Source organism: Rana temporaria, chromosome 1 (assembly GCF_905171775.1).
Source record: "Rana temporaria chromosome 1, aRanTem1.1, whole genome shotgun sequence".
Lineage (NCBI taxonomy): Eukaryota > Metazoa > Chordata > Amphibia > Anura > Ranidae > Rana > Rana temporaria.
In genome coordinates this window covers 317,767,219-317,787,459 of record NC_053489.1, presented here as the reverse complement: position 1 = coordinate 317,787,459, position 20,241 = coordinate 317,767,219, and the positions used below count along the sequence as shown (strand labels likewise).

The window sequence follows — 20,241 nt, the reverse complement described above, 5'->3', positions numbered from 1 at the left end:
CCAGTGTCAAGTACCCACAGTCAGTGATGGTCTGGGGTGCCATGTCAGCTGCTGGTGTTGGTCCACTGTGTTTTATCAAGGGCAGGGTGAATGCAGCTAGCTATCAGGAGATTTTGGAGCACTTCATGCTTCCATCTGCTGAAAAGCTTTATGGAGATGAAAATTTCATTTTTCAGCACGACCTGGCACCTGCTCACAGTGCCAAAACCACTGGTAAATGGTTTACTGACCATGGTATTACTGTGCTCAATTGGCCTGCCAACTCTCCTGACCTGAACCCCATAGAGAATCTGTGGGATATTGGGAAGAGAAAGTTGAGAGACGCAAGACCCAACACTCTGGATGAGCTTAAGGCAGCTACCGAAGCATCCTGGGCCTCCATAACACCTCAGCAGTGCCACAGGCTGATTGCCTCCATGCCACGCCGCATTGAAGCAGTCATTTCTGCAAAAGGATTCCCGACCAAGTATTGAATACATAACTGAACATAATTATTTGAAGGTTGACTTTTTTTTTATTAAAAACACTTTTCTTTTATTGGTCGGATGAAATATGCTAATTTTTTGAGATAGGAATTTGGGGTTTTCATGAGCTGTATGCCAAAATCATCAATATTAAAACAATAAAAAGGCTTGAACTACTTCAGTTGTGTGTAATGAATCTAAAATATATGAAAGTCTAATGTTTATCAGTACATTACAGAAAATAATGAACTTTATCACAATATGCTATTTTTTTGAGAACGACCTGTATAATCATGCTTCTGTCAACTTGAAAAATGTTACTTATGTCCCTACATCTATCTATAATCTTCATCAGTCATGTTCTTGAATGTTAAAGCAGAACTCTTATGCCGTGTATACACGACCATTTTTCATGATGTGAAAAATGCAATTTTTTTTAATTGGTCATTAAAAACGATTGTGTGTGGGCTCCAGAGCATTTTTCTCGACGTGAAAAATGGCCATTAAAAATTTAGAACATGCTGTATTTTTTCTTCTTTTTTCTTCGTTTTTCACATCGTAGTATTTTACATTGTGTAAAACGGTCGTGTGTAGGCTTTAACGACGGAAAAAAAACGTGCATGCTCAGAAGCAAGTTATAAAAAAGTACATTTGCATAATCAGTCCAAAGGGTGGTGCCAATCGAATGGAAGTTCCTCTTTATAGTGCTGTCCTACGTGTTGTACGTCACCGCGCTTTCCTCAAGCATTTTTTCTTCACGATCGTGTGTATGCAAGGCAGGGTTGACAAGAATCACGTCGAGAAAAAGTGAAAAAGCCAAGCATGGTAAATCTAAACATTTTACACTTGTGTTGGAATGTGTGTGAGAATAAAGCTATAATTATTACTAACTGAATAAAATGTAAACCTTTACAAATGAGGCCTTGAGCCATATGTTCATGAACTCGTAGCTAAGTAAATAATTGTTGATTAATAAATTACATTTTTACAGACAAATATGCAGAGATTTCCTTGGCTCCTGACTTTTAATACATAAAACACTGCTTATAATACTGTATATACTGTAAGTGTCTGTCTCACCAATGGTTGAAAAAAAGGACATGCAAGGGACTTTCCTAGCCTATTTCATCATCCTCTCTTCCAACCCGTCTTTCACTCAACATGGAACTTGTGCAATGCCTGCTGGAAGTTGTAGATCAAAAGTAGTCACATGGTCAGTGATGAAACTTCAGTCTGTACAGTCTCTAAAGTTCTTTTTTTTTTTTAATGCAGCTAAGACACAAAATGAATGTGAAAGACAACGTTACACAATCCGAGTTTAACAATAAAAAAACAGGTATTTAAAAAGATATAATTTTAAATAATAAGTAGATATTTAGCATTAGCATCATTTACACTGTTTCCTGATAGATGTATTGTGTGCCTGTAGTTGAGCTGTAGGAATTACATCTAAAATAAAAGCAGCCAAAAAATAACATCCCTACAAACAAGTGTGTCTTGCCTACAGTCAAGCATGATAGTGGGAGTGTCATGGTCTGGGGCTGCATGAGTGCTGCCGGCACTGGGGAGCTACAGTTCATTGAGGGAACCATGAATGCCAACATGTACTGTGACATACTGAAGCAGAGCATGATCACCTCCCTTTCCGAGACTGGGCCACAGGGCAGTATTCCAACATAACGACCCCAAAACACACCTCCAAGACGACCACTGCCTTGCTAAAGAAGCTGAGGGTAAATGTGATGGACCGGCCAAGCATGTATCCAGACCTAAACCCTATTGAGCATCTGTGGGGCATCCTCAAATGGAAGGTGGAGGAGCACAAACTCCAGTGGCAACCTGCAAAGCTCTGGTGAACTCCATGCCCAAGAGTGTTAAGACAGTGCTGTAAAATAATGGTGGCCACACAAAATATTTACACTTTGGGCCCAATTTGAACATTTTCACATAGGGGTGTACTCACTTTTGTTGCCAGCGGTTTAGACAATAATGGCTGTGTGTTGAGTTATTTTGAGGGGGCAGCAAATTTACACTGTTATACAAGCTGTACACTCACTACTTTACATTGGAGCAAAGTGTCATTGCGTTGTCACATGAAAAGATGTAATAAAATATTTACAGAAATGTGAGGGGTGTACTCACTTTTGTGAGATACTGTATGTTACCAATCCAGACTAAGTAATCCAGTAAGGATTATTGTAAATTGAATCCCTCTCAATGACATTCAAGAAGGCTTTTTTTAGTCAACTCCCCCCCCAATCTTTAGTGCTTGATTGCAACCTGATTTAGAACACCACAACTGCTATGTGTAAAGACTACCTCTGCCTTTTGCACAATGTTACATGTTGCCCTCGTATTTAGGATGTAACCATGTGCAAATGAGACCAACCTGGCAGTTGCTGTCACTTTTAAAATCAACGCGGCTGTGTGTGGCTGCAACCATTAAGCCATGTAATTTATTCACAAAGATCTGTGAATGAATGAATTGTAAGACCCCATACACACTATTAGAATTTTTGTCTTCAGATTTACCAAAACCATATAATATGAGGTCAAACCTTAAAGCCGTGTACACACGATCAGTTTTCTCTTTCGTTCATGGACGGACACAGCCTTAATCTTGACTTAGTGGGTATTGGCCTTCCTTTAGGAGTGACTAGGCAGAAACTTATATATAAAAGGTTAACTTATCATACACACCCTATAGCCCCACCCAGGGGGCGGGCCCTCCGGGTATAACCCCTCTCTCTGCATCTCGCAGATCAGTTTTTTTTCTGCCTAGTTTCAGGAGAGGACATGGCTCCCTTCAGGCCCATGGCTTGAAGGCTGTTAGTTCAAGATTCTGGATTTTTATTTTTTTCCTGCGATCTTCAATCAACTGCTGACTGGGCGACAGGCTGGATCCTAGATCCTTGTATTCTTCCAAGTTTCGGCCATCGAGCGTGTGCCGACCGTAGCTGCACGCTGGGTCGTCCACGACATGCCCGTCGCTCTACGGGTGGCCGGTGAGCTATGCACTCCAGGGCTTGCATAAAGACCGGTCTACAGTAGCCTGGCCGACAGTCATCTCTGTTACGATGCGAAAGATGCACTGTCCAGGATGCTCCAGCATAAAACTACAGGAGGGTAAGTACTACTACCTTGCTTCGCCAAGAAAACAGAGCTGGGCATCCCTGAAGAGGTGAGTAAAGGGCTCTATATTTCCCTTCTCCCCTCCTTCCCCTTCCCCCTTCCCTAGACTGCTGAGGATCTAGCTACCACTCAGGACCCTGACTCTGAGGTATCTGACGGTGCAGACCTAGATGGGCCAGACAGTGAGGATGACTCTGGACCCAGGTCAGCTCGTGAGAAGGCTCTGGTGAGTGACCTTATCAGTGCGAGATACCCTAAAGATAGAGGGGTCTGTAGAAGTAACAGAAGCGCCGGTCCCCTTTGGGTTCCGTAAGGCGACCCGCACTGCTAAGCTGTTCCCTTGTGTCTTATTTAGACAAACTTTTATACAAGGAATGGGACAGACCACAAAAAAACTTTTTTTGTACCTAAAAACCTAGCGGTACGTTACCCACTGGAGGAGAGTTTCTTAAAGAAATGGACCTCGCCCCCCATAGTAGACCCTCCTGTGTCCAGACTAAACAAGCTTACCACCCTTCCGGTGGAAGGGGCTCCTGCCTTCAAGGACCCGGCGGACAAGAAGGCAGAGTCCATATCCCGTAACCTATACACTGTAGTAGGTTCGGCGGTACGCCCAACCATAGTTGGGGCGCTGGTGTCCCATACACTCACGGAGTGGGCAAAGTTACTGCTCAATGGGTTACAAACACATCACGCTTCCACCCACGAGGTAGCCCTAGCAGAACAACTGGTACAGGGCCTAAAATGTGTTTGTGAATCAGCCCTGGACACTATTCCTCTGCTGGCCAGAGCCTCTGCTCAGGCTGTGTTGTTACGCTGTCTACTTTGGTTGAAGAATTGGTCGGCGGACCAAGCTTCCAAGAAGGCCCTAAAGGACCTGCCCTTTAAGGGCGACAGACTCTTTGGAGCTTGCCTGGATGACATTATTAAGCATTCCACAGGAGGTAAGAGCACCTTGCTCCCACAGACCTATAAGGGGAAGGAGCCAAGTCGACGACAGGGGACCTTCTTTACCGCACCCAAGCGTTTTTTTCGCCAGCCCAGCACTGCGGGAAGAAAACCACAGGCCAATAAAGCGCCTGCTCAGGGACAGAGACGTCCCTGGTTTCGCAAACCCAACAAACCCGTTAAGACCACGTCCGCATGAAGGTGCGCCCCCACCAATTCCTCGGGTGGGGGGACGTCTTCGCGAATTCGCGACCCGGTGGACATCTCGGGTCCCCGACCGGTTGGTTCGCGAGGTAGTCTCATCAGGGTACAAGAAAGAGTTCTTATCTTGCCCACCAAACAGATTTTTTCCCTCCAACCTCCAGCTACTACCTTGTTGTCGGGAAGCCCTAGATGGGGCAGTTCAGGACCTGCTGGAACACAGGGTGGTTATCCCTGTCCCAGTACAGTTTCAGGGGTTTTACTCCAATCTGTTCATAGTACCAAAGAAGGAGGGCCTTCGTCCCATCCTGGACCTCAGGGCCCTCAATTGCTTCGTGAAGGTACAAGGATTCCGGATGACATCAATCAGCTCTGTCGTTACTACCCTCCAGCCGGGGGACTTTCTGGCATCCTTGGACATCAGGGATGCCTATCTACATGTCCCCATATGCACAAAGCATCAGAGACTTCTGCGTTTTGCGTTTAGGGAAGACCACTATCAGTTTGTGGCTCTCCCATTTGGCCTGGCATCGGCACCAAGGGTCTTCACCAAGGTGCTTGCCCCAATTCTCGCCATACTAAGACAACGTGGCATCGTTATCGTAGGCTACTTGGACTACCTGCTTCTGAGGGCTCCTTCAGCCTCAGAATTAGAGGAGAGTGTGTCTATAACATGTCAGACCCTCAGACATTTTGAGTGGCTTCTGAAAATTCAGAAATAAGTAATGATACCGACTCAAAGCCTAGAGTATCTGGGATTGATCCTGGACTCCTCAGAAGCAAGTGTGTTCTTACCTGTGGAAAAGTTGCAGATCCTTTGGACTGCGGTGCGGCAGTTGACGTCCCAGAAATGGTCGTCACTCCGTTTCTGCATGCGACTCCTGGGCCTCATGGTGGCCTCCTTCGAGGCGGTACCATATGCACAATCTAACACGCGAGTATTACTGAAGAAAATTCTGGTCAGGGCCTCCCTGGTTTGGTGGCTGACCTCACCGGCACTTCTGTCCGGAAAGTCGTTCCTTCCTTATCACTGGAGAGTCATCATGATGGACGCCAGCCTTATCGGGTGGGGGGGAGTCTGGGTGATTCAGTCGACCCAGGGTCGCTGGTCCCCGGAGGATTCCCACCTGCGATCAATGTCCTGGAACTTCGGGCGATCAGGCTGTGCCTCGCCGCATGGTCTCAGAGACTACATGGGCGTCCAGTCGGACAACTCCACGGCGGTGGCATATGTCAACCATCAGGGAGGAACAAGAAGCTCGGCTGCAGCGTTAGAAGCCGCGCACATTCTAAGATGGGCAGAAAGGAGCATACCGGCACTGTCGGCCATATACATTCCGGGTGTGGAAAACTGGCAGACAGACTACCTGAGTCACCAGACGTTGGACCAAGGAGAATGGTCTCTGCACCCGGAGGTGTTTCAGCTCCTTTGCCAGAGATGGGGCACGCCAGACGTAGATCTCCTGGCGTCTCGACTCAATCGGAAGATATTGAGGTTTGTGGCCAGGTCGAGGGACCCATGGGCAGATGCCACAGATGCATTAGTGGCTCCGTGGAGTCAGTATCGGCTAATCTATGCCTTCCCTCCTCTAAAGCTCCTGCCTCTTCTACGTCGTAGAGTAGAGGCAGAAGGGATTCCAATGATCCTAATCGCCCCGGATTGACCTCGGCGCCCTTGGTACGCCAATCTAGTGCGGCTAGTATCAGACGTCCCTTGGCGTCTACCGCAGAGAAAGGACCTGTTGTCACAAGGTCCCATACTGCATCCTACTTTACAGTTGCTGGCTTTAACGGCATGGCAATTGAAAGCCAGGTACTAAGAGACCAGGGCCTATCGGATTCGGTAATATCTACCATGAGAAGGGCTAGGAAGTTATCCTCTAGAAGGATTTATTATCGCACATGGAGAGCTTACTTGGCACTTTGCCAAGAAATGAAGTGGAATCCACAAACTTATTTTGTGTCCAGGATACTGCTGTTCTTACAGCGCGGGGTGGACCAAAAGCTTGCCTTAAGCACGATTAAGGGGCAGATATCTGCCCTGGCTGTTTTATTTCAGCGACCCCTGGAGACTCACTCTCTGGTGAGAACTTTTGTACAGGGGGTTTGGCATGTGGCCCCTCCGGTTCGTCCTCCACTACCTCCGTGGGACCTAAACCTGGTTCTCTCGGTGCTTCAGAAGGCACCGTTTGAAGAAATTAGGGAGATTCCCTTATTGACACTTTCTCAGAAGGTGTTCTTTTTGGTGGCGGTCACGTCAGTTAGACGTGTCTCTGAGCTGGCCGCCTTATCGTGTAGGGCTCCCTTCCTAATCTTCCACAAGGATAAGGTGGTACTGCGTCCGCAGCCATATTTCTACCTAAGGTTGTCTCGGCCTTTCATCGCAATGAGGACATTGTACTTCCATCCTTGTGTCCTAACCTGTCGCACCCTAGGGAGACGGCGTTGCATTCCTTGGACGTTGTCCGAGCCCTGAGAGTATATTTAGCTGCCACTGCGCCGTTCCGGAGGTCAGACTGTTTGTTTCGGTGGCTGGGCCCAAGAAGGGCCTAGCGGCCTCATCGGCCACCATCTCTAGGTGGATCCGACAGACAGTAATTCAGGCTTACGTTATAAGGGGTCGGGCGCCCCCCTTTCCTATCATGCCGCATTCGTCCAGGGCAATAGGTGCCTCCTGGGCTTTCCGACATCAAGTGTCTGTTTCCCAGATGTGTAAGGCGGCGACTTGGTCGTCCGCCCACACTTTCACCAAATTCTATAAGGTTGATGTGAGTGCATCTTTGGATGCTTCTTTCGGCCGCAAAGTTTTGCAGGTGCCTGTTTAGAGTTGCAACTCCTCAGTGGAGGAGCTCTTTGCTGTTCCCACCCCTCATTTTTTTGACACTGCTTTGGGACGTCCCACTAAGTCAAGATTAAGGCTGTGTCCGTCAATGAACGAAAGAGAAAATAGTATTTTATGCTCACCGTAAAATCTCTTTTCCGATTAAAACAGACCGATGGACTGTTTTCATCGGACAAACCAATCGCGTGGGCCCCATTGGTGAAAAAAAAATAGAACATGTTTTAAATTTTTCCTATGGATAAAAAACCGATGGAAAAATGTGATCGTCTGTGTGGAACTCCATCGGAAAAAAATCCACGCATGCTCGGAATCAAGTCGACACATGCTCGGGAGCATTGAACTTCATTTTTTTCGGCTTGTCGTAGTGTTGTACGTCACCGCGTTTTGGCACGATCGGATTTTTGACTGATGAAAGTCAGCTTCATCAGATATCCGACGAAAAAATCCATCGGATTAGATTCCATCAGATATCCGATCGTGTGTACAGGGCTTAAGAGTTTAAATTTGTATGCAATCAGGCAGGACCTTGCACTACATTTTGGTAAATCTGAAGATGAAAAAACCTGCAGAAAATCTAATAGTGTGTATGGGGCCTTAGTCCCACTTCCACCACAGCAGATGGACTTTCTCCAGCTCTCCAACTCAAAGACCGTATCTTGGTACTGATTGAAAACTAGAGGAAGCGTCTGCAGAAGCCTGGCATTGCAAGGACAATGTACCAAAGATAAATGGAATACTTTCTTTGGCACGGTTTTTAGCTGCAAGGAGCAAGGCTATTTTGACCTAAATCCTTGACTCTTGCATTGTCTTTATCTTGATAGATTCTTTCTAGCAATACTTCTTATTGGGGAGTTATTAGATGTCTTAAGTCATCCACAGATTTGTGTGTCAGAAAGAAAACCTAATCGGAGAATACATTTAAACATATCAAAAATTGTATTTTGAAAGGTTCACACCAACCATAGCTAGTATTTTAATGTTTGGTACATTTTTTAAGACTAATGCCACGTACACACGACCGTTTTTCATGACGAGAAAACTGCAATTTTTTTGATTGGTCTTGAATGGTCGTGTGTATGCTCTATAGCAGTTTTCTTGACGAGAAAACTGCCCACAAAAAAATTAGAACCTGCTCTATTTTTTCTCGTCGTTTTTCCCATCGTTCTTTTTCTCGTCGCGAAAACCAGTCATGTGTATGCTTTTCCGAGGGGGAAAAAAACTCCGAATCAAGTATGAGATGGGAGCGCTCGTTCTGGTAAAACTAGCGTTCGTAATGGAGATGGCACATGCGTCATGCTGTAACGGACTAAAAAGCACAAGGCTGAAATGCGTGAATTGTCTCTCACCAAACTTTAACACGAACAATTAGCAAAAGCAGCCCAAAGGGTGGCGCCATTTGAATGGAACGTCCCCTTTATAGTGCTGTCGTATGTGTTGTACGTCACCACGCTTTGCTCGAGCGTTTTTTTCATGAACGTGTGTATACAAGGCAGGCTTGAAGGGAATCGCGACGAATCACGTTGAGAAAAATGTAATTTTTTTGCATGACAGGAAAAATGGTTGTGTGGACGCGGCATAAAACTAGATAGTTTTATGTTTCTCAGGGTAACATCGCTGTACTTTAGTCCCTGTAACCACACACCTGTGACAGCCATATACTGTCTATATATAAGGAAAATGCAACAGGAAGAGTGGGAACAGAGTAAGAACTATAGCAGGAGATTACCACTAAGATAAGAAGCCAGGGGATGACTGAAGCTGGCTGTAGACAAATTGAAATTTGGCTGCTTCAGCAGGAACGAGTCAAATTTTTTGCATGATCACTGCTGGTGGCTATAGCCGTTAGCAGTGATCATAGTATTCTGATGTCAGGGAGACCTCCCGCGGGAGGGAATTCCCCATCAACACTGCCTCTGTTAATGGGGGAATGAAGCAAATTAATTTCTTTCAACCCGTGGTTTAAGGAAAGAAAATTGCATAATCTATGCCCAGCCTTAGTCCACTTCTAACTGAAATATGTTTTTTACAAGGTGTTACCCCTTTAAAGCAGATGTGTTTGAAAACACACAATTTGGTATATAATTTTGTAAAGTGCATGCTAAATACTGATGTTTTTCTGACTGAGTTAACATTACTATTCATTATGTAAGGCCCTTTTTAGACAGGCGGACTCTGCCAGCAGATCAAGTCTGTGTCCGCTCCACATATGCAGAGAAGACACAGATACGGGTCACTTTCCTCTATGGGAGGTTGGATGCAAATGAATGAATGAATGAAAAAACGTATAAAGCGCGGCGCATGCGACAGAAATGTCTGTCCGTTTCTGTCATCCGATTCAGTCTGCCAGACAGATGGGGAATGGTTACCCCATCCGTCTGCTTTTGGTGGATAGGATCGGATGTCAGTGGGTGTCAGCGGACACATGTCCGTTGACATCTGCTGCTCCATAAGAGGCAATTATTGGTCTGATAGGGTCAGCTAAAAAAACTGACAAGTGAACCCAATTGTGCGCCAGTTTGAAAGGGGCCTAACTGACATTTATACAGTATTTCGACAAATGTAGTGGCATGGCCGATATCAGAGGGCTGCGTTCTCTTTCCTTCAGTTAGACACAAGTTGTCTCTTGACAACTGTTTTTGTGGTGCATATGACCTCCTTTATGGATTTTGACTTAATGTCTACATTGCTAAACTGTAAGTAGGAAATGTTCTCTCTTTTGTAACAGCTGAAAAACAATAAATTGGCAGTATTAAAATAACTTTGTGGAATCGTGTTACTTACCTTTTCAATATTATTTTATTTTCATTTTTTCATTCTGTACTTCGAGATAAAGTCTTCTTTCCGAAAAGAAATGGCTGCATGTGTACAGCACACCTAAATAATATTTACATTTTAGTCAACTGGTTTATGGAGTGGATATTAAAATGTTGTTATCTCCCAGTTACTTTACCTGCAAGTAGAAGAGCCAAGTATCCCTTTAAAATATATGGGAAATGAATAGATACAGCAAATGGCAACACTATATTGTAGGAAAATGTGCCAAGGGATTCAAAATAAGGCAGCGATTCATAGACTGTGTACACTGCAAGACAAATATGTTTTTGGTTTAGTCATTTCACTTGCACACTTAAAGGGCATTTCAACCTATATATATATATACCAGTATATATTTTACTTAGCTGCCCCCAACCCCTCCTTAGATGCTTGAGCTTGACATTTGTACAGATTTACAGTACAGTTTAAAGAAACAGAAGTGCAACATAATCTAAAAATCTATCATAATGAATGTGAAAACTGTGCAACAAATATTTAAAAGGGGACTTCCAAGAAAAAGGAAGTCCTCTGAGTCTGGGTCTTCCATATAATAAAGACTCTTTATTTTTCTTGTGACAGGTTTATGTTAACAATAAGACACTGTCCCTTCCTGCTATGTTCTGTATGATCAGAAACTAAAGAGAAATCAAACAAAACAGACATTGAGATTTATTAAAGCTACTTCTAGAACAAGTTGTAACCTCAGTAAAATAGGTTTACCTTCAGCCAACAATGCCAATGGATAAACTGGGATCCATAATGTGTGGTTGAACCAAGTAAGAGCTGGGTAATCTGTTCCAAGAACTGATAACAGATGGTATGAGTATCTGTAAAGACACAAGAAATAACCAGCAAACGTTTCAGTATGAGATCACTTGCCCTGAACTAAATTAATATAAATGATTGCATTGATTGTTGTCATCTACATGTCATTGCTAAAAAGTCCAAATGATTCAATAGAATTGATTGTTCATAATGCCATGGGGGGGACCCCCCAGGAATGTATGTGCAGAGCACTGCTCATGTCTGCTCTGCAGCAGTTCTTGATCATGGCTTCTACATGGGGTGTACATACTTGTGCAATAGAGGTATGCATTATCGTTTTGTGACCACCATCTTGTTTTTGGACCACATAATCTATACACATTTAAGAGCAAAACAGGGCAAATAACAGTTTAAGTATTGTAGGCTTACTTTTGGTATATATCCACTGTTGGTCTAATGCCGCGTACACACGATCACTTTTCGGCATGAAAAAAAACGGCATTTTTTAAAATGTCATTTAAAATGATCGTGTGTGGGCTTCACATCGTTTTTCGGCTTCTGAAAAACGACAAAAAAAAATTCGAACATGCTGCATTTTTTCATGTTGTTTTTCAAAATGTCGTTTTTCGTGTTTTAAAAAATGATCGTGTGTGGGCAAAAACGAAGTTTTATACCCGCGCATGCCCAGAAGCAAGTTATGAGATGGGAGCGCTCGTTCTGGTAAAACTTCCATTCATAATGGAGTAAGCACATTCATCACGCAGTAACAGACAAAAAAGCGTGAATCGTCTTTTACTAACAAGGAATCAGCTAAAAGCAGCCCAAAGGCGAATAGAACTTCCCCTTTAGAGTGCCGTCGTATGTGTTGTACATCACCGCGCTTTGTTTGTCATTTTTCAAAAACAATGGTGTGTGGGCAACATCGTTTTTAATGATGAAGTTGGAAAAAACTTTGTTTTTTGGACATGCTGAAAAATTACATTTTTTTTTCATGCCGAAAAACGACCGTGTGTACGCGGCATAATAGTTACTAAATTAAGTATTGAGTCTATGCAATATGATCAGAATAGCAACATATTATTGACTGCTGTTAAATATGATTAGGAAATTATTTGCATAGGATACAAATTACTGTTACCTTATGGCATCCCAAAGGTTCCACAGAAAGAAGAGAAAACACACTATGCATTTGTTCTGCATTTCTTCCTGGCTGCTGATGACTACAAACAGGATAACCAACCTCTCTGTTACCTGTAAAGCAATAGGAATTGTATTTGTACCAGTCATACACAGCCTGATATCTGTGCAAGTAATGTGACTTATCAATCTTATCAAATACTAACCACAACATACAAAGCCATCCACAACTCTGTCCCGAGCTACATCACCAATCTTGTCTCCAAACATCACCCAAACCGTCCTCTCCACTCTTCTCAAGACCTCCTACTCTCAAGCTCTCTCATCTCCCTCTCCCATGCTTGTCTCCAGGATTTCTCCAGAGCCTCTCCCATCCTCTGGAACTCGCTACCTCAACCTGTCCAGCTATCCCCTACTCTTGCTACCTTCAGGCGATCCCTGAAAACTCATCTCTTCAGGGAAGCCTATCATGTCTCCAACTAATCTTTTACCACTTCCATCAGCTCATTCCCCACAGTTACAACCTTTTGTACCACCTGTCCCACCCTATTAGATTGTAAGCTCTTCTGAGCAGGGCCCTCTTAACCCTCTTGTATTATAACTGTAGTGTCTCCCATTTATATTGTAGCGCTGCTTAAACTGTTGGCGCTATATAAATCCTGTATAATAATAAGAATAATCAGAGCAACTAATTTATCATTGGTGGGATTAATCCTGGTAAATAACAAGCATTTGAAGGCTTCAGGTCACTTGTTCTTTTTTCTACATGTGTTGGATACATTTTATGACATTTAATATTATTATCAAAGCGATAAGTGATGCAGCTCTAGGTGAGTGACAGACTCTCACATGTTGTGAACTGGAACCCAGGGTGCTCAACAGCACGTCTATAAAATCAAGTAACATGCACAAGTCCGGAATATTGTTGCACTCCTTGGTATCGTTTTTGAAGCATTACAATTACATCATAGGTATGGCATTAAAAAGTGATGCGTTTCATGCTAAATTCAGTGCTTACTCAAACCCCATGATATCAAGAAATGCAGCAATATTCCAGACTTGTGCATGTTACTAATATTATTAGCACAGTTATGATGTTTTAAGAGTACTTCTCTTTTTTAAGAGAAGAGGAAATCTATGGTTTAAAATGCTTTCAAGTTCTTTCTCTTATGGAAGCAGGGCTCAAGTCCTGCGGGAACGCGTGGGAACGGACTTCCTGCACTTTTTTCACAGCAGGAACGCAGTTCCCTTTGCCGAACTAGAGCAGCCGAGCCGCCCAAGACAATCCTTCACTAAGCGGCAATGCCCAGCTCGAGTCACTGTCAGGGGCAGGCGAACCGCGGGAATTTGCTTCTTTCTAAATCCCGTGATAACTCGCGGCAGACCTCCGCAATGTCTCCTGGGAACAATGACAAAAGCTCCCAGGAGACATTGCGGCATCGAGGAAGTGACGGAATACCCGCACACTACCCGATGAATCCATATACAGGAAGCGGCCAGCAACATAAAGGATTACCAAGGTACAGTGGATCGAAAAAAAAACATGCGGTTTAGTAATTATGCATATGAGCGTATCATTTATTTATTTTTTGGTGGGGGAGTGGATCTTGGGTGGGAGTTCCCACACTTTTTTCCCTAGGACTTGACCCCTGTATGGAAGGATTCATAATATCTTGTAAAGATCAAGTCGGGTAGTAAACGTTCTGTCCCTGATCATGTACTTTTCAGACAGCTTTAGTCTTCTGTAATGCCCCGTACACACCATCACTTTATGTGATGAAAAAAAACGACACTTTCTGTGAAGTAAAAAATGACGTTTTTGAAACTTCAATTTTCAAAGACGAAGTTGCCTACACACCATCGTTTTCTCACAATGATCTTGCAAAGTGAGGTTACGTTCCACCACGTTTTACCATTGAAGCTTGCTTCTGGGCATGCGTGGATGAAAAAACGTCTTAGAAAACGACGTTTTTTGCTACACACGGTCAATTTCTGTGAAGTAAAAAGTGCACTTTTGAAAAACGACACATAAAATTGAAGCATGCTTCAACTTTTTTTGGTCGTTTTTTACAAGACATAAAACGACGTTTTCCCACACACACGGTCAATTAAAGTGACGTTTTTAAAAACGTCATTTTTTTTCATCACATAAAGTGATGGTGTGTACGCGGCATTAGAGAGACGAATTCTGACTTTTTTTTTATTAGGTATGGCTGCCTTGTTCAGCTTATTTTGAGCATTGCATGCAGTTGGGTAGCACTGGGCTGTAAGCTTGATGATTTTCAGAAAATGGACTATAAGGGTTAAAAAATTAATTCCATTCTTAAAGGGAAATGCGTGCATTCCTTTGACTTCTTCAATGTCACACTTTTGTGAGATGGGGAAAAAAAAAAAGCTGTAAGCAGCAAGAGGTTTCCATGTTTGTTTCTGGACCATCTGAAATTACCTGGGTACCAATGGTGTTTCATACAGGGCACTAAAGATGTAAGAGCTAAATGATCCTTACCTGTAAAAACTTTGGCATGAAAGGTTGTTGTTCTATGCCCAGCAAAACGTGTAACAACTCCAAAACAGACAGTAACTGGCAGGCCTGCATCACCAGCCCAATTGAATAAAATGTATCAGCAAAAGAATCTGCACACAAAAACACAACATATTTCCCTAATTAGGGTTAAAGAGTGATCATATTTAGCACCTATATAGTACAAATATATGTCAAATATATTGGGACGCCTGCCTTTACACGCATGTGAATTTTAATGGCATCCCAGTCTTAGCCTATAGGGTTCAATAGTGAATTGGATCACCCTTTTCAGCTATAACAGCTAAAACTCTTCTGGGAAGGCTGTCCACAAGGTTTAGGAGTGTGTCTATGGGAATGTTTGACCATTCTTCCAAAAGCGCGTGAAGTCAGGCACTGATTTTGGATGAGAAGGCCTGGCTCGCAGTCTCTGCTCTAATTCATCCCAAAGTTGTTCTATCAGGTGTTCTATCAGGTTGAGGTCAGGACTCTGTGAAGGCCAGTCAAGTTCCTCCACCCCAAACATGCTCATTCCTATCTTTATGGACCTTGCTTTGTGCACTGGTGTGCAGTCATGTTGGAACAGGAAGGGCCATCCCCAAACTGTTCCCACAATGTTCGGAGCATGAAATTGTCCAAAATGTTTTAGTATGCTGACACCTTAAAAGTTCCCTTTTATGGAACTAAGGGGCCAAGCCCAATTCCTGGAAAACAATCCCACACCATAATCCACCCTCCATCAAATGATTTGGACCAGTGCAGAAATCAAGGTGCACTGGTGTAAGCCTTACATCCTCGGCATTAAAAGGGTAAAGGGCTGTCTTTCTGTTTTAAAGAAGGGATTTAGTGTATGTCCTGTTGTCTCTTCCTGTCCCCCTTTGTGTAATGATTTATTTGCTAAAGCAATACACATAAAATGATGTGCAGTTTCTGAGTCTTCTGACCTTTTTTTCAATTCCAAGATGGCAAAAAAGAGGACTTCGCTACTGTATGACCAGGCAGATACCCTATTTAATGAACATCCATCATTCATACACACGGTCGGAATTTCCAACAACAAATGTTCGATGTGAGCTTGTTGTCGGAAAATCCGACCGTGCGTATGCTCCATCGGACATTTGCTGTCGGAATTTCCAACAACAAATGTTTGAGAGATGGTTCTCAATATTTATGACAACAAAAGTTCTTGTGGGAAATTCCGATCGTCTGTAGCCAATTCCGACGCACAAAAATCCTACGCATGCTCGGAATCAATTTGACGCATGCTCGGAATCATTGAACTTCATTTTTCTTGGCTCGGCATAAGTGTTGTACGTCACCGCGTTCTTGACGTTCGGAATTTCCGACAACATTTGTGTGACCGTGTGTATGCAAGACAAGTTTGAGCAAACAATCCGTCGAAAAAAATCCACGGTTTTGATGTCGGAATGTGTGTACGCGGCATTAGACTTTAATTACTGAGCTCTTCCAATCATGTAAGTTTCCTGGTAGTGTGCTGAGCTTCTTCAATCATTGACTTGGAACAAGTATGCAAATAAGTGGTTCTGACCTAACTCATACAGTCATGGGCAAAAATATTGGCACCCCTGCATTTCTGTCAGAAAATGCACCACATCGCTCAGAAAATTGTTGCAATTACAAATGTTTAGGCATTCTTATGTTTATTTATTTTGTTTGTATTGGTATGACACAAAAAAGTGGAAGAACAAAAAGCCAAATCTGACACATTCCAGGCAAAACTCCAAAAAATGGACTGGACAAAATTATTGTAAGAAATAATTGCATTCCAAGTTGGTGATGCTCCTGTAATTTGTAATTAAACTCGCCTGTATCTATTAACAGGTGCTGACAATGTAGAAATCACAACGGCACCCAGTTAAATTGGTGAGAAATGTCTCTGTGTGCCATAAGGAGCATTGAGAAGAGAAAGAACAGCAAGGAATTGTCTGAGGATTTGAGAAAAAAAATTGTGGAAAAGCATGGACAATCTCAAGGTTACAAGTCTATCTTCAAAGATCTTAATGTTCCTGTGTCCACTGTGTGCAACATTGTCAAGAAGTTTACAACCCATGGCACTATAACTAATCTACCTGGACCTGGACGAAAAAGAAAAATGTATCAAAGATTGCAAACAAGGATTGTTTGAATGATGGATAAAGAACCTCAATCAATTTCCAGACAAATTCAAGCTGACCTTCAGGCACAGAGTACAACTGTGTCAGCTCACTAGGGATGAGCCGAACATACCCGGGTTCGGTTCGCATCAGAACGTTCGAACAGACCGCGGGTTCGCGCGAACATTTAGAACCCCATTGAAGTCTATGGGACTCGAACGTTCGAATTCAAAAACGATCATTTTAAAGACCAATATTCAATTTAATGTTGGTAAACGTCTTTCAGAACCCGTGTCTTGCCCCAGGGAACATGTATCAATCGAAAAAAATATTTTAAAAACGGACGTTTTTGCGGAGCAGCGATTTTAATGATGTTTAAAGTGAAAAAAAAAAAATGAAAAATTCCTTCAAATATCACACCTGCTGTGTGTCTCTAGTAGTGGCACATGTTTAGAAATGTCCCTGCACAACATTAAATTATTATAAGAACAAAGTAATTTAATACTGGTTGCGCACGTGCTGTGTGGGAACAATATCTCGATTATTTTAGGGGTGGTGGGGGGGTGGCATTATCTTTTTGGGAAAGCAAAATTGTAGAAAAAAGGGCACCCCTCAAACATACTGTAATTGTAGCGCAACAAAGAGCCACGTGCAAAGTATTGCATCAAAAATTGTTATTAGGCGCCCTTGTTACACAGGGGCATAAAAATGTGTCCGTAGGCGCAACATAACACTGCAACCCCTCCCAATATCTGTAATTGGAGCGCAACAAGGAGCCACGTGCAAAGTATTGCATCAAAAATTGTTATTAGGCGCCCTTGTTACACAGGGGCATAAAAATGTGTCCGTAGGCGCAACATTACACTGCAACCCCTCCCAATATCTGTAATTGGAGCGCAACAAGGAGCCACGTGCAAAGTATTGCATCAAAAATTGTTATTAGACGCCCCTGTTACACAGGGGCACAAAAATTAGGCCTTAGGCCACGTGCAAAGTATTGCATCAAAAATTGTTATTAGACGCCCCTGTTACACAGGGGCACAAAAATTAGGCCTTAGGCCACATGCAAAGTATTGCATCCAAAATTGTTATTAGACGCCCCTGTTACACAGGGGCACAAAAATTAGGCCTTAGGCCACGTGCAAAGTATTGCATCAAAAATTGTTATTAGACGCCCCTGTTACACAGGGGCACAAAAATTAGGCCTTAGGCCACGTGCAAAGTATTGCATCAAAAATTGTTATTAGACGCCCCTGTTACACAGGGGCACAAAAATTAGGCCTTAGGCCACGTGCAAAGTATTGCATCAAAAATTGTTATTAGACGCCCCTGTTACACAGGGGCACAAAAATTAGGCCTTAGGCCACGTGCAAAGTATTGCATCCAAAATTGTTATTAGGCGCCCCTGTTAAACAGGGGCAGAAAAATTAGGCCTTAGGCACAGAAAAACAAAATTTCTTACTAGCTAACAGCATGAAAAGTGAGGAGGAGAAGGATATTCCATCAGCAGCACAACAGGACAGTCACTCAGCATCAGCAGTCTCAAAGGGATCTGATATTTCAACACAAAATTCTTATTCAGTAACATCAGCATCAGGTGCTTGGTAGCCGGTGTTGATCCAAGCCTGATTCATTTTGATGAAGGTCAGTCGATCAACAGAGTCGGTGGAGAGGCGTACCCTGTGATCGGTCACAAAGCCTCCAGCAGCACTGAATGTACGTTCTGAAAGAACACTGGATGCAGGGCAAGCCAGTAGCTCAATTGCGTACTGTGCAAGCTCTGGCCAGTGATCCATCCTCAAGACCCAGTAAGCCAGAGGATTTTCCGTGGGGAAGGTGTCCAAGTCGGATCTTGCCGCTAGGTATTCCCGGACCATGTAAACCAGACGCTGGCGATGGTTGCTGGAACCGGTCAGACCTTGGGGCTGCGGACTAAAAAATTGTCTGAACGCATCGGTCAGACGGCCACCTTCTCCACCGCTCCTTCTCTGACTCACCGAAGCCTCAGCAAGACGTTGTCCAGGGCCAGGTTTTGGTAATCCCCCCGGTTCTGGGAACGCATTGCACAGACCCTTCTGCAAGGCCTCCCGCAGTAGTTTCATCTTCTGCTCCCTCTGCGATGGCAACATAAGATCCGTTACCTTACTCTTGTAACGTGGATCAAGGAGAGTTGCCAGCCAGTAATGATCCCTCTCCTTGATAGCACGTACACGAGGATCCTTACGCAGGCTTTGCAGAATCAGGGAGGCCATGCAGCGTAGGTTTGCAGAGGCATTCGGGGCACAGTCCTCTGGGTCACTGAGGACGACAGGATCCTCAGCCACCTCATCCCAGCCACGTAAAAGTCCACGTGTTCCTTGGGACTGTAAATGATCCCTTGAAGACTGCTGCTGTTGATGCTGAGTGCTAGGCTCCACCTCCATGCTGCTGATACAATCCTCCTCCTCCTCCTCTTCCTCATCCTCCTCCTCCTCTTCCTGTGTTCCAGGTGGGCAAGCAGGAACAGTGTCTGGATAAAGGGGGCCTTGAGAGGTAAGGAAGTCCTCCTCTTCCTCCCTCTGTTCTGCCTCAAGGGCCCTGTCCATTATTCCACGTAGGGTGTGCTCCAACATGTGAATAAGCGGGACAGTCTCACTGATGCATGCACTGTCACTGCTCACCATCCTCGTGGCCTCCTCAAATGGTGACAGGACAGTGCATGCATCCCTGATCAAGGCCCACTGGCGTGGTGAAAAAAACCCAAGCTCCCCTGAGCCAGTTCTGCTGCCATATTGGCACAGGTACTCATTGATGGCCCTCTGCTGCGTGTGCAGCCGCTGCAGCATGGCCAACGTAGAGTTCCATCTGGTGGGCATGTCACAGATTAGGCGGTTCTTGGGCAGGTTGTATTCCCTCTGGAGGTCTGTCAGCCGAGCAGTGGCATTATATGACCTCCGGAAATGCACACAGACTTTCCTGGCCTGCCTCAGGACATCCTGTAAGCCAGGGTACCTGCCCAAGAACCGCTGCACCACCAAATTGAGAACATGCGCAAAACAGGGCACATGGGTGAGTTTTCCACGTCGCAGGGCAGAGAGGAGGTTGGTGCCATTATCGCTGACCACCATTCCAGGCTTCAGCTGGCGTGGCGTCAACCACCTCTGAGCCTGCCCCTGCAGAGCTGAAAGAACCTCTTCCCCAGTGTGGCTCCTGTCTCCCAAGCACACCAGCTCTAGGACCGCATGGCATCTCTTGGCCTGCATTCCTGCGTAGCCCGTCGTACGCCTACGGAGCACGGCTGGTTCTGAGCCAACATCACCACAG

General features: G+C 44.2%; 1 protein-coding gene across 2 annotated transcripts in view; it reads right to left on the bottom strand.

Moving 5' to 3' along the window:
* Positions 1-938: 938 nt before the first annotated feature.
* Positions 939-20,241, bottom strand: part of HACD4 (3-hydroxyacyl-CoA dehydratase 4) — a 31,538-nt gene continuing 12,235 nt past the window's right edge. Inside the window, exons 3-8 of one of the 2 annotated variants that reach the window (XM_040359539.1) lie at positions 14,810-14,937; positions 12,305-12,417; positions 11,122-11,228; positions 10,538-10,669; positions 10,369-10,461; positions 939-1,736 (exon numbers count right to left, since the gene is read on the bottom strand). In XM_040359539.1, the coding sequence (XP_040215473.1) occupies positions 10,379-10,461; positions 10,538-10,669; positions 11,122-11,228; positions 12,305-12,417; positions 14,810-14,937 (563 nt within the window). In that variant the 3' untranslated portion in view covers positions 939-1,736; positions 10,369-10,378. The remainder of the gene's footprint in view (positions 1,737-10,368; positions 10,462-10,537; positions 10,670-11,121; positions 11,229-12,304; positions 12,418-14,809; positions 14,938-20,241) is intronic. The other variant, XM_040359547.1, reaches the window with a different exon arrangement.